Raw genomic sequence first — 14,763 nt, forward strand, 5'->3', positions numbered from 1 at the left:
TCTGTTTTTTATTTATGTCAAGACAGCATTATACTACCAATTTCTAGCTTAAATCATACTCTTATTTGTGTCATTTTTGTTAGACATTTTAAACTGAGTGAAGATCCAATGTTCAAAATGTGTATGTCTGTGCCATAAATTCAACAAACACCATTATTTTCTAATATACTATTTACGATAGGACTTTCAATATTTTGTAATTTTTTTATATACTTACATTTAGGCTTGCATTTAAAACAATGACGATGACGAGAAGACAGCGACATCTGTAACAAAAAGAGAAAAAACCAATCAAACCCTGTTTACTAGTCGTACAAGGAAATAACGTAACGTTCAATCAACGCGTTGCCAATGGTGCCAAAAAATCCGTCACCGGAGGCCAAATCGGGACTGTTCGGCGGACCGACCCCTCCCAGTAAAGCGGCCTGGGCGCATTATCGTGCCGCTGGAGCACTCCCCCGAAGACTGAAGGCGTTCCGCGCTAAGTAATCGGTCCAAACGGTGATTTCCAGCTGCCAAATTATCATAATTTGCCGGGTAACGGTAGTTTCAGAGGTGGTTCGGCAGTCATGGTATGATGTGAATTCGGAAAAATGGCGGATGGGGCCGGCGAGAAGGTCGTGGTCAGGCTCAGGGTCGTTTGTTTTTGTCGTTATTTTATTTTTGTTTTAAATACCAGCGAAGGTATTCTTGATGGAACGTTCCTTTTAGAAGAAATGATTGATATTATTTACTATTTTTCCTGTATGGTTGATATTCTTTGATAGTTTTATAATTTTAGTTTAGTTCTCTCTCTTCCCTTTTTTTATTTTAAGGGGTATTCTAATCTAGAAATTCGAACAAATCGTTTTTTATTTTCAAAGCTTAGTCCATTAAGAGTATGCTCTTTTTTCGAGGATTTTTCAAAATTTTATTTATTTTTATTTAATTATTTTCGGAGTTATAGCTGTTTTAGTGACGCATCTAAAATCGAAACTCTCTCTTTCTCTCTTTTGTATATTCTTCTATCGTATTAAAATAAATCTCTAACAAGATTTGAATTTTTAATATTTTAAAAATACTCCGGTATGTCCCGTCTTTTCAGTCTTAATTTGCCAAGAAAATTGTGTTTGACTTTTTTTACTTTGATAAAGGACCATCAATAAAGGGTTAAGTTTTGAAGATATGAAAAAATATCGATTACTTTCTCTATTCATACTAAAAACAATGCGTGTTATTGCTGCTATTCGAATATAGGTTATCTCAATAATGTAAACAAGATATTATAAGCTGATGAACAAAGGACCTGATATATTTACTGAAATCAGTTCACTGAGGATTCTATAAATATTGGAATTAGTTCATAGTGTTTTAGGACTATACAACGTTACATAATTTTCTAAGTGTATGACACGCTTTGTTCTGCACCAGTTAAAACAAGCGATGGGTGAAATGTGTGATCTCTCAGATGTTTAACATTTCACCATATTTGAAGATGATAATACCCATACCGATATCCAAAAAGGTTCAAACCCAAACCTTAAGATAATTGAACAGTTATTGGAAGTTTTAGAACAGAGAATGAGCAGTAGGTTTCCGTTTTCAACATCATTGAAACAATTGGCGGATATTTTAGCCCATGTATAGGACACCATTTCGTTGGAAGACACTAACCTGCGAAGAATTGCAGCTGTTTTAAAAGCTAAATAATTTTAATATTATTTTGTCCATTGGATCATCCATTGTAATATTAGAAAGAATAGATAGTATTTTAATATGAAAAGTGTCTACTAAAATGATCGTATGGAATAATTGTGAGGATATATATATATATATATATATATATATATATATATATATATATATATATATATATATATACTCATTGATAAATATCTCTCTTATAATAAATCTACTTATGGTGGATATTGAATCATAAAAGAACGCCTTAATCTTCATCAGATATTTTACATTAAGTTCCATAAAATAATAATGTTGAAAAAAAAATGTGTTCATTGTTGGTTTATCTTTGAACGTTGTTTTTATTCAAACAATTCAAATTCAATGCCTTATAACCCGTTTTTCTCTACTATTGTTAATCATCATTTAATTTTCTCACCAACGCGTCAGAAGCATCTTTTTTCTCTTCATCTGCGGGTGTTACCTTCCGTGTTAAAGTGCCAGAACTGCTCCGTTAGACGTATTTCACACCAAGCGACACCGACTGGTACATCGAATTATGTCTATAGTAAAAAAATATATATAACATCGTCTAATTTGTCGTTGAGACAAGAAGTTACACTTTGGCGTCGTTAGGAATGTTCGGGAAAAGTAAAAAAAACACTGTTACTCGGTTAAATTAGACTCGTTAAGTATATTTTGTCGAGGTCTACTTGTATTTTTTCTGGTAAATGTGTAACTGTTATAATAATTCAAACTTGTTATTTGGCGATTTAGTTCCAATTTGTAAGTTCACAAATGTTTATCTATGAACATTTAAATGACAAAAATTAAATACATTAATAAGTTATTAACTCGTATATATGGGTGTATAACTAAGTTTTCGATAAAAGAAGACACCAACAATAAATTATGCTGTGAAATATTTAGCGGCAATATATGATCATATAATAATGATATTTCATTTTTGATCGGATAAGTGTCTTTTGTGTTATTTTTAATATGAAGAAATCCATAGTTGAAGATCATTAATTTTCGTTCGAAATATTTCATTTAATTTCAAAATTGGCATTTAGCACATGTAAAGTATGAATTTGATGCTTACAACGAAGTTTTTGATATAGAGGACGAAAAATACTACACTTGAAGAAATCGGGTTGTTATTGATCATATTAATCTATTATTCACCCCAATAATTCACATTAATGTATTTCCTGTCGTAATTTGTAAACTCATTTTAGAATAATACAATATTTCCGTCTCATTTTATTCTAGTTAAAAAGAGACTGCTGTTTGATTAGTTCGAACACATAAACAAATGAGCCTGTCAAAGTCCTCCGGTTGTCAGACGTATGCAAAATTCTTGAATGCTATAGTGATAAGAGGTTATAACTCTAACCTATAAACTATTGTGGCTGTATAATTAACTGTAGTTTTTAGATGTGCTATAATGTTAAAATAAATTATATTTAATAACATTTTTGTTATTAATAACAAAATAATGCAAATATTTATTTCACGGCTAAGCTAATGGATTGTAAAAAATAGAAATATATTTGTGACAGTTCAAATGTTTAGTGGAACACTTTAAGAAACATTGCTATTGATGCAAACGTCTAAATGCCGGGCAATAATAAAAATATAAATAAATTGACTATGTTGCGAAATGAAACACAATAATATTGATTTTTTTTTGGTTTTTAACATGCGGCTGTAACGATAATGAGGACATGATTTGTATGAAGTAATCATAAAATCAAGGGTTTCTATTATCACTATGAATTGTAAATTGAATCTATGTATATTGGAATAGGTAAAAGTAGTAAAAAGGTAGCAGGTTATGGACAATATTTTAAGTATCTTTTTAAAATTATAATTTAAATATCAGGCTCATAAATTTAAAGGATTTACATCAGACATGTACAGCATTGGGTAGATTTGCAACCAACTTCATGTTGAAGCCTCAGTGATAGACAATAGATACGATTTCGTTGTGTGTGAACAAAAAAAAAATCAGTGCGTTGAAAATGTCTGAATATGTAACGAGTAAATAACATTTGAGGGAAGTTTTACTTTTTACTTCAATTTTAAGAAAAAGGTGGCTGAATATCATTGAACGCTCCATTGACTGCAACATGTGTATGCTGGTTTTGACGTTTTCAAAGTGAATATTTTGACACCGTAGACAAAGAGTGTTCTGAACAGCCAAAAACAATTGAAGATGGGGATTTGAAGGCATTACTCGCTAAAATCGTCAGTGGAGATAACTATCAACTACAGTTGATTCGTTTGAGCCCAGCGCTGTGCAAAAAAACGACCGCAATACGAGTACAGATATAACAATGATATTCTTCAGCATGACAACTCTCGACTACATGTAGAAAAACCGGTAAAATATACTTGGAAACATTAAAATGGAAACTGCTATCCCATACGCCATATTCTCCAGACCTTGCTCCTTCTGATTACTAATTGTTCCGACATATGAGTCATGACCTGTCTGAGCAGCGATACCAATAAAATGCGCCGATACGTGGATAACCTCAAAAGATACATCATTTTTTCTATATGCAATCTGTAAATAGCCTGAAAGATGGGAAAAAGTAGCGGTTCGAAAAAATCGTCGGAAAATGCAATAAAAGTTATTTTAAATTAATTTATAGGCTCAACACATTATTTTTTCTTATTAAAAAGCGCTACGAATTATTTGCAACACCTAAAATAAGAAATACGAACAAATAATAAATTATAACAAACATTTTCGATGTCGTAAGTCTCAAAAGGTCAGAAACAATAACTGATTCGTTAACTATTCGCTTTCGTTTATTTAAATTTTAATTGCGTTAAAATCGTATGGGCTGAGAATGAAAGTGCAACAACATTAGAATAACGTAGTATCCGTACGGACTATAATTAAAATACTGCCGTTTTATAATGAGGATATTGTCTTAATGATAATAATAATCAGAATAATTTGCACCGACGGAATGTTGACGAGACGATTAAAACGTTATTTATATATTTTTTCGATATTCATTTAATTCTCATTATTTTATGGGAGTTTTTTTAATATAATTTTCCATATAATTTAATAGTCGTAAAATGTATTTTGTAATTATTTTCTTACTTAAGATATTAGAGGATTCAGATGCCATTATAGGCAAAAAATGTTGTTTTATTTATATCGTGCTTGCGTAGATTTTGTTCAGCGATATTTATTGGTGAAAATATAATTATAAATAATATATATTATAATCATTAAACAACATAACCTGTTAAATTCGATGAATGATTATTCTACATAGAATAACAGTTTTCAGAAGCTAATAGGGGAATACTACATATTATATTTTCGCTATTCATTACTTTTGTTAATTGATTTGCAGACATATGCTACCGAAGGGCATCAAACAATTTTAGAAATGTATGGTGATGCTGATCATCATATCCCAATTGCCGGTTTAGGTTTCAATTCTTGAAAAGTTGTGATTTTAATGTCAATGTTAAAAGATAATATTTTTCGTTGAAAGCTTCATCCTTCAAGAAGCTGTTTTACTGACGCGGCAACTAAAAACGCAACTTTAACATGATATCTCAAGTTATACTGATCAAATGTTTATAGAAAATTTGTATTTCTACTATTTTTGAAAAATTATTTGAGATTTCATAGTTCGATACACACCGACTTTATTGAATTATAACTTGAGATAGCATGTTAATCATCTCAAAAGAAGTAGCTCAAGAAAAACGCACTTAAAGTTTCGTTGTCCTTTGAAAATTTGAACAAAATCCGATTTTTTCTAGACTAGAAAACCATCTTAAAATAGGTTATAAAATAAATGTACGTAATAATCGTTGTAATAACTAAATAAAAATCAGTTTGAAGTCGGAAGTGTCCAAACACATTTGATTATTTTTTACATTTTAGTGAGTTCCTTATTTATTTTTTTAAGTCAGTTCAATTTTTTTGTTTAAACATTTTATTTTTCTTTAGTGTTATATATTTACTCAATAAATTACTCAGTTATTTTATTAAGTACTACAATGGATAGCCCAAGTAAAATGCAGTCCGTATGAGGAAAAATAGGAATAAAGAAACAATAATTGAAAATAAGGAATGCTTCAGGCCCGCTATCTAATCTAGGTGATTTGACAAATGTTGCAACCAAGTTAGAAAAGAGAAAGTTGCTGCTCTGTTGGGAATCGAACCCGCGACCTCCGCGTGTAAACTTAACGTTCTAACATTACCCTATAGAAATAGTTGCCTTTCATGTCTCTACGACTTCTCATATGATTTGGTTAGTACCTAAAAAGCAAGCTGAATGGCTTTTACATTGAACTACTCCCGATTTTTGGTCACATCAGTTTAGCAATAACATTATATACAAATATCTGATTATATTAGATAAAAAAATATGCGAAAACTTTGTACGTTTACCTTTGAAATTTGAGGTTTTCCCTCAATTTCTCCCCTTTCCCCTCATTTGATCATAACTTGGTTCCAATGGGACTACCTCCGAATTGCACTCCTTCATATGAAAAGAGAATTTTGAAAATCGGTCCATATTTGACGGAAAAACAGGCTAACATACATTGAAAAATATACACGGCCGAACATAAAACCTCCTCCTTTTTTGAAGTCGATTAATAAAATATATTGTATCGATTTTTCATTATAAATCTTGAATATAAAATAATTTAAATCTTAATCTCTAAAATATGTTTAAAACTAACTTATAGCTAATATATCTTACTTATTTTGATATCAACCTGGTATGAACGATATACTATAGTTGAGATCGTCAGCCGTGATGTAACTAATACAGTTACGGCAATTTTTATTCGTAATGGTGGATACCGACGGTACATTTCTTGCACCTCGCCATGTCGTACACAAAACGGCCGCCCGTCACAAATTATTTTCGGACTAGAATTACCGATCCCACACGTAACTGTTCCGGTGGCTTTTCCATGACGGATCCTCATTAAGTTCTCGTTAAGTTCGAGCTTTTTTCGCGTGGCCCGAAAGACCTAGACGTAAAGAACGGTTTCGTCGTGGACTCCGAGTGCCGAAAACAGTAAAAGGCTCTAAATATCGGGTTATTTTGCAATTAGATCGATGGATTTCTCGGTATCGACTTGTTATTAATTTTTTTAAAATATATGGTTAAATATATGGTATGGAATTACTAATTTTATAAGAGTATAGTTGGAGGAAAACACTATACAACAGATCAATTGAAAAGTCCCCGGCCTGCCATAAACACATTTTTATGGCAAAATTAGTTTTTTTATTCAACATAATTCCCTACCAGGGTGGTACACTGATTATAGCGAACCTCCAACTTTTCGATACCATTTTTGTATTACGATTTGTACTTTGCTTCAAAATAGGCCTCAGTTTTGGCGATCACCTCTTCATTCGACAAACATTTCTTCCCAACGAGCATTCTTTTGAGCTCGTTGGGGGTCAGATCTGGAGAATACAATGGATGAGGAAGACAATGTGAAAATGCGCATATCAATTTTATAAAAGCAAAGCCTTGGTTCTAAGCATTTATACATAATAATCAATCAATCATATAAAAGCAAAGTCTCTGTTAACACCAATCTCGATCAAGTAATCAATCTCGTATTAATCTCGATAACCATAGATTCTCATCAGAAATTCCGTATCTTATCTAACACATCCAAATGTTAAACTGTACACAATTTTAATTCTTTACCATTCTGTACCTATATATATATATTCATTTATTTTCTTTAATTTTTTATTTTAATTTAAATTATTTGTCAATAAAAGCTTTAGAACTAAATATTAGGTTTATAAATTTGCCGGTCATTGTTTGGTCATGTTTAGACATAACAAACTGGAGTTTTTGCGTCGAAATGTTTGGTCCATTATTGAAACATAAATCCATAATTTCTGTCATCTGAGTGGACAGCAACTGGTGAATCTCGTGCAAAGCGCCCGAAAGCACAAAAATCGGCTGGAAAGGTGTAAAAAGGCTGCGTGGTGTAAGGTTATACGACTATCTTCAAAAGAGATATACCATTAACAGTAAATATTATGTAAGGTTATTGCAGCGTTTGACGGTCGAAACGGCAAAGAAACTACCGCATATGGCAAAGAAAGCAATTTTGTTTCATCAAGATAACGCTCCGTGTCACCTGTCAATCAAAACAATACCAAAACTACATAAATCGAACTCCGAATTGCTCCAACATCCACTGTATTCGCCAGATTTGGCTCCCAGCGACTACTGGCTGTTCGCAGATCTCAAAAAATTGCTCACCGGTAAGAAATGTCGCTCGAATGAAGTGGTTATCGCTGAAAGTGAGGTCTATTTTGAGGCAAAAGAGAAATCGTTTTATAAAATTGGTATTGAAATGTTAGAGCGGCACTACATGATTGTGTGGCAACCGTTCTTGATAGAAATAAATAAAGCCAATTTTCAAGAAAAAATGCGTTTTATTTGTTACACTTTTGCAGGGACTTTTCAGTCCATGCATTAAAACATCTGTTGTAAATCATTTAATGATTGGTAAATTGATGTATAGGACTGATACATCTTTGAGAAGACAGAAATAGTGTTCTACTTTTTATTGTAACAAGTTCCTACACATTTCGACATATATTGATAACTTAACTGATATCTCTAAATAACGTTGCAAAACTACAAATCAAACCCTCAAAACATATTTATACGCCTTATTACAAAATTATGCGTAACTCAATAGGTACGTCAGTTTTTAAAGTTATCTAATTTTTTTATAAATTTGCACGACTGTAGATTAGATTAGTTGAAACGAAAGGTGGATATTAAATCAATCGGACGGCTTACAGCGACAATAAGAACGAGACGAAAGTAGACGCTTCTTGAGGCTGTCGTTCGCCGACAGCGTCCATTCTCCTAACGCGTCGCTCAACAGATGAGAATAAGAAAAAGGTACGACAAAAATACGTATATAAGTCATCCGAGCACGCCATGTCAAGTGAGAAAGTAACCACGTAAGCCAGATCGACATCTAACTGTGCTACGCGACCAATAAATCTATGGTCGATAATTTATAATAAGCGATTACACGAAATGTACAAAAGGAAATAAACGAATCAGGTTCACCTACTGATCTACATGCGCTGAAATCTGAACCGGGCGTCATAGCACCGGCAGGGGTTCAGAAATTAACTACGTGGTGCGTACGTCTAAATCTGAACGGTGCCAATTATTCGATGTCCAACTAATATATTCGGATATAAGGTCCAAAAAGTGATTATTGTTATTTTTCGTCTGAACAGGTATTTACCAAGAAAAAAAAATAGATCAAGTTATGTTCTCTGCTATGTTATGTTATTTTTTCTTTTTAACGGACTTCAAGAAGGAGGAGGTTCTATTTTCGGCTGTATATATTTTTAATATATGTTCGGCGATTTCCCCGTCAATTATGGACCGATTTTCAAAATTCTTTCTTTATTCGAAAGAGTGCAATTCCGAAGTGGTCCCACTGGAACCAAGTTAGGATCTGTTGGGGGGAAGGTGGGGATATTGAGGGAAAACCTCAAATTTCAAAGGCACGTACAATCTTTTCACGTATATTTTATCTAAATTAATCAGATATTGGTGTGAAAGGCTATTACTGAATGGATATACGAAAAATCGGAAGTAGATCAGTGTAAAAGTTAGTCAGTTTGCTTTTTAAGCACCAACTATATCCTTTAAGACGTCGTAGAAAAATTATAGGCAACTGTTTTTATGATGTAATGGTTAGAACGTTGAGCTCACACTCGGAGGTCGTGGTTTCGATTTCCAACAGGGTAACAACATTTTTGTTTTAGTTTGATTGGAACATTTGTTAAATCACCTAGACTAGTTAGCGGAGTCTAGGGCCTGAAACGTTCCTTCATTGTTTTTTTATTCCTATTTTTCCTCATACAGGTTGTAGTTTTACTTGGGCTATCCATTGTAATACTGAATAAAATACCTGAGTAATTTATTGAGTAAATATTTAACAGTAAAATGAGTAAAATACAATATTTTTCATAATAATAATATAAGAGTATATGTGATCCTGGAATGAGCATACATAAGAGTGCCTTGATAAGGTCGTTAATGCCTTTAAAAGCCCTTAGAAGCTGATGGGCCAGAACGTATAATAAACAAAAAATAAATAGATTTGATTTCGAGATGATCGTGACCAATGTGGGTTAAAAATATGGTAGAAACTGAAACAGAAAAAATATTTTAACAAAAAAATTGAAGCGATTTTTAGGATTAGATATTAGAGTAAAGGTTTATTGGACTTAAGTATGTTAACAAATTGTCTATATTGTTTGTTGATAGGTTGTTCTCCAAGGCTTCTTCAGGATGTCTCCAATGTTTAATACATTTATTTCTTCGCTATAGGATATACATTCCAGGCGGATGTATTTGACACCCATATTCCCGCTCAAATAGGTAGTGGTTCTCCAGTTATTAGGTACTCGTGTGTTCGAGCGGGAATTTTAATCAAAGGCGAGTAAGAATAGTCAACAGTCAACGAGGAATATTTAATTTGTATATATTTGGGCTTTCTGATATTGTATAGTTTTTTTACCAGTTAAGCTAGTCTTTTCTCCACAAATACAGGATCCTTGTGTGAGAGGGAAGTCATAGAAAAGAGATAGGCTTAGATTGATCGGATCTTCCTAAGATTGTCGGTAACGACGGTCATGTAAGAGGACAATATTGCATTAATATTGTTCTTATATAAGATATATATTACGCTATTTGGTGACTACAACAAGAATTTTGTGTCTGAATGGGGGACTATTTGTAAATATATAAAAAGTGGGTAAAATAGTGAGAATTTGGATACACGGAACCTATCACAAAGAAAATGATTTGATATTGGAGTCATATATTGTTTCTTAGTTTAGAGATGTTAAGGAAACAAAAGAGATTCGACAGGTTTCTTGGGCTAATCTCTTCAAAGCAAATTTATTCATAAAAATTTTAAAACAATTTGAAAGCCGCAGTTGTTAAGGTGACATGACGGTTCTCTTACTGCTACGATAATTGCAGGTTCTAATCCAGCCGAAGCGCAGTTGTAAATGTATGTTTGTAATTGTTCCCAATTATAATTGTTCATAGGGAACTATTTCCTTTCTAAAGTTATGATTTGGTATAGTTATTAGGCCAATAAATTAGTTTCAAAAGATTTTTTCTTAAATTTGAAGCTTTATTGTGAAAAATCTATACTCGATTTTTATCGATAGCCGCAAATTTTCCCCATATTTTAGGCAATTTACGGATATATTTTGAAAAAACGATGTATCTTTTGAGCCTATCAACCCAATCGACCCAATTTTTGGTATCTCCATAAGTAATCAGAGGGAGCAAGGTCTGGAGAATACGGCGAATGGTGTAGCAATTTCCATTTTAATGTTTTCATGTATGTTTTCATCAGTTTTACCACATATAGTCGAGCGATGTCATGCAGAAGAATAACATTGTTATGTCTTTGCTCGTATTGCAGTCGGTTTTCGCAGAATGCTCGTCTCAGACGACGATTTTTTGGCTGTCAAGAACACTCTTTGTCTTCGGAATCAAAGTCACTACTTTTAAAACGTCAAAACCAGTATTCACATGTTCAAATTGGCGGAGTGTGGTTGCCATAAGCTTCAAAGAGCATTCGAACTTCCCGTAAGTGCGATTTACCCGATACAAATTCAGATATTTTCAATGCACTGAAAAAATATTTGTTCACACTTCAACGAAATGATACATTCTGAAAAGTGAAGCCTGTGAGTGAGGCTTCAACATGAAGTTAGTTACAAGTGTACCCGATCGGATTTAGCACACAGCACATGTAAAATAATGTACAGACCTGACAAGTAATCATTACCAGAGATATTGCGACTTTAAAGGCATAATTTTAAGCTTCATCCTGGTATGTCTAAACTGCCCAATAAGAGACAGATGTATCAATGAACAATTTATTACAAGTGGAGCCCTTTACAAAGTAGCACATCTAGAAATTATGCATACATCCAATATAATATTATGTCTGCGTATATTAAAAACAAAAACAAAAACAGAACGCGCGGCGATGAATATTGCGCAGCATCCGCTTTCATCATCTTCATCAGCGTATGAGCGAACGCACATATCGCAATGATTACCAACTGAGATAAGCGTAATATATGGTGGATTTTTTCGGCTTCCCCTCGCCACGACTAGATCTAGATTCCTTCGTCTTGTTTGTTCTTTGTTTTGGGGAAAGTTGATATGTTCATAGATGGTTGTTTTGATGCTTTGTTCTTATTCCTTGTTTGAGTCCATTGTGGTCCACCGTTTATTACCGGGGTTAATTGGGAAATATTTTATAAGTAAAGAAAACTTAAAATTTTATTAAAAAGTTTTAAAGACTTACAGACAAAAAAATTAAGCAATTATTGACACATAAAAGGACCCACAATAATTGAAGACTAATAAATAATGGAGAAAGGAAGCAATATGTCCACAGGAATCATCCGACGAAAGTGAGAATATATAAAAGATTCAAATTGAACTGTCACAGAGTATACTGTAAAAATTCAAGAAAGGTATAGCGCAGAGTCAAGATAAAGTATTGGCGGAAATGTTTAACATACATTATATCCTATATTATTTAACATCATTAACATATCTAATTTTATATTCTACTATATACACACAATTTAGCTTAATACTTACCTACATCTATTTATCTATTTACAATATTATTTTAACTACTACCAACTGATCACTATGAATTCGGTACTGAGCAACAAATTAGATTTGTTTTGTTCATAATTAAATTTTGTGTATATATCACCAAATTATATTATTATTTTTGTATGTTTAGGCACTCGGCGCCGACTTCGAACTGGTCACTTGCTTGTAGTTGAAAAACTATTGTAAATAAATAAATAGGTTTAGGTAGGTATTAAGCTAAACTGTGTGCATATAGTAGAATATAATATATACGTTTAGTAGATAAGTTCTATAAGTTTTTTGCTTATTTTTATTTAGTTATTACACCGATCATTATGTACATATTTTATTTCTAAACGTTTTTTTTTTGTGCTAACAATCTATGTTTGATTATTTATTACTTTTTAATGAGTTCCTTATTTATTTTTTGAAGTCGGTTCAATTTTTTTGTTAAAAATATTTTATTTTTCTCTTTTTAGTGTTAGATATTTAGTCAATAAATTACGCAGCTATTTTATTAAGTATTACAATAGATAGCCCAAACGAAAATATAGCACGTATCAGGAGAAATAGGAATAAAGAAACAATGATTGAAAATAAGGAACGCTTCAGGCCCTGTGGTCCGCTATCTAGTTTAGGTGATTTGACAAATGTTCTAATTAAACTAGAGCAAAAAATTTGCTGCCCCTAATGGGAATCGAACCCGCGACCTCAGCGTGTGAGCTTAACGTTCTAACCATTACGCCACAGCAACAATTCCCTACAATGTTTCTACGACTGGTCATATGATATGATTAGTGCTTAAAAGGTAAACTGAGTGATTTTTACACTAAACTACTTCCGATTTTTCGTCACATCAGTTCATTAATAACATTATTCACAAATATCTGATTATTTTAGATAAAATATATGCGAGAACATTATATGTGCCTTTAAAATTTGAGATTCTCCCTCGATTTCCCCCCTTCCTTCCATTAGATCCCGATTTGGTTCCAATAGGACCACCTCGGTAGTGCGCCATTTCGAATAAAAAAAGAATTTTGAAAATCGTTCCATAATTGGCGAAGAAATCATATATTAAAAAATATATACGGCCGAACATAAAACCTCCTCCTTTTTTGAAGTCGGTTAAAAATAGTACATATTGTTCCGACATATATAAAGGTATATGAAAGGGACTGCAATAATTATAAAGGAATTACCCTGTTACAATTATGAAGATTTCTGAATACCAAACAATAGATAGTTATCTACAATAGTTAGTATAGTGATTATAATTAAAACATAATATTATTTTTCGTAGTTCTGCTTTACAAATTATTACTATTTCTTAGTTCACAACAATATATGGTTTGGAATTTGCTCAAAACTACAGCTCAAACTTATTTTCAAAATAAGTGTCGATTTTGTCCACATTATCATTATTACGGGTGAGTTTCATTTTCATCTTAGAAGTTATGTAACGGAACAGATGGCAACACTGGCGATATGTGTCAATTTCAGGTCACGTCAACTATTAGCGTTATAGTCATGTGTATCGTGTTGGCTGCTGACAGCAGATAGTTTAATTAACGGTTTGTGAGATTCAAGCAGCATTTGATAAATAATTCTTTTCCGATCACACCACCAAACACTTCCTGAACGTCAGCTTGGGCTCTGGCTACTAACTATGAAGCCTCTCCGGACTGCCTCCTCTGCCTCCTCTTGGACTACGATTTTTGTCATATATTATTATCGTATATGATCTTTTCATGGTCTGTAATAATTCGCCTCAAAAATTAGCTTGATTTTATTTCGTTTCAACAGTGACATTTCCTAAAATGGTCACTATGGAATTCAGCTTCTTTTGGTTATCCAATTTTATGTAAATAATTCTAAACAATTTCATGGTCTACGTTTAGTTTCATGGTGAGATGAAATATGTCAGTTCACCTCGATATGACGACGATATCATGGCGAAGATTCGGATAAAAATAAGATGTAGAGATTTTTTAGAAAAAAATTGTTTGTACTGATTTGTTTGCAGTTAAATAGTCTGTATCATTTATTTTCTTAAAACTACTTAGTGTTGAAGGAAAAAAAATGGTGTAGACCGTCTGAGTGGTGAAGGCATTCTGCCATGCTTGCTAACATCCACTTAATCTGTTTGGTCTTTGCGTGAAAACTTATTATCCATAATTACATTATGAGTATTGCGTAGCCGAAGATGCGCGCAAAGAAAAAAATATACTGAAAAAGACGACCGGACAAGACACTTAGGGTACTTATTGAGTACTTTTCTTAATTGTGTTCGAGTACTAACACTAAAAGGGACAGGCCAGGGACAACAACCATTCGAACGTATACGCAAAAATCGTTTCTCGTTTCCATTTTTAAGCCTATATAGAGA

At 32.7% G+C, this 14,763-nt stretch overlaps 1 protein-coding gene across 1 annotated transcript in view; it reads right to left on the minus strand.

The window, feature by feature from the left end:
* Window positions 1–14,763, minus strand: part of LOC143195645 (uncharacterized) — a 53,003-nt gene that overhangs the window by 36,450 nt on the left and 1,790 nt on the right. The window contains exon 2 of the mRNA XM_076402958.1: window positions 218–266. Within this exon, the coding sequence (XP_076259073.1) occupies window positions 218–266 (49 nt within the window). The remainder of the gene's footprint in view (window positions 1–217; window positions 267–14,763) is intronic.

The sequence above is a fragment of the Rhynchophorus ferrugineus genome, unplaced genomic scaffold (assembly GCF_030347505.1).
Source record: "Rhynchophorus ferrugineus isolate W39M unplaced genomic scaffold, kcgeb_rfMv2 rfM4, whole genome shotgun sequence".
Taxonomy (NCBI): domain Eukaryota; kingdom Metazoa; phylum Arthropoda; class Insecta; order Coleoptera; family Curculionidae; genus Rhynchophorus; species Rhynchophorus ferrugineus.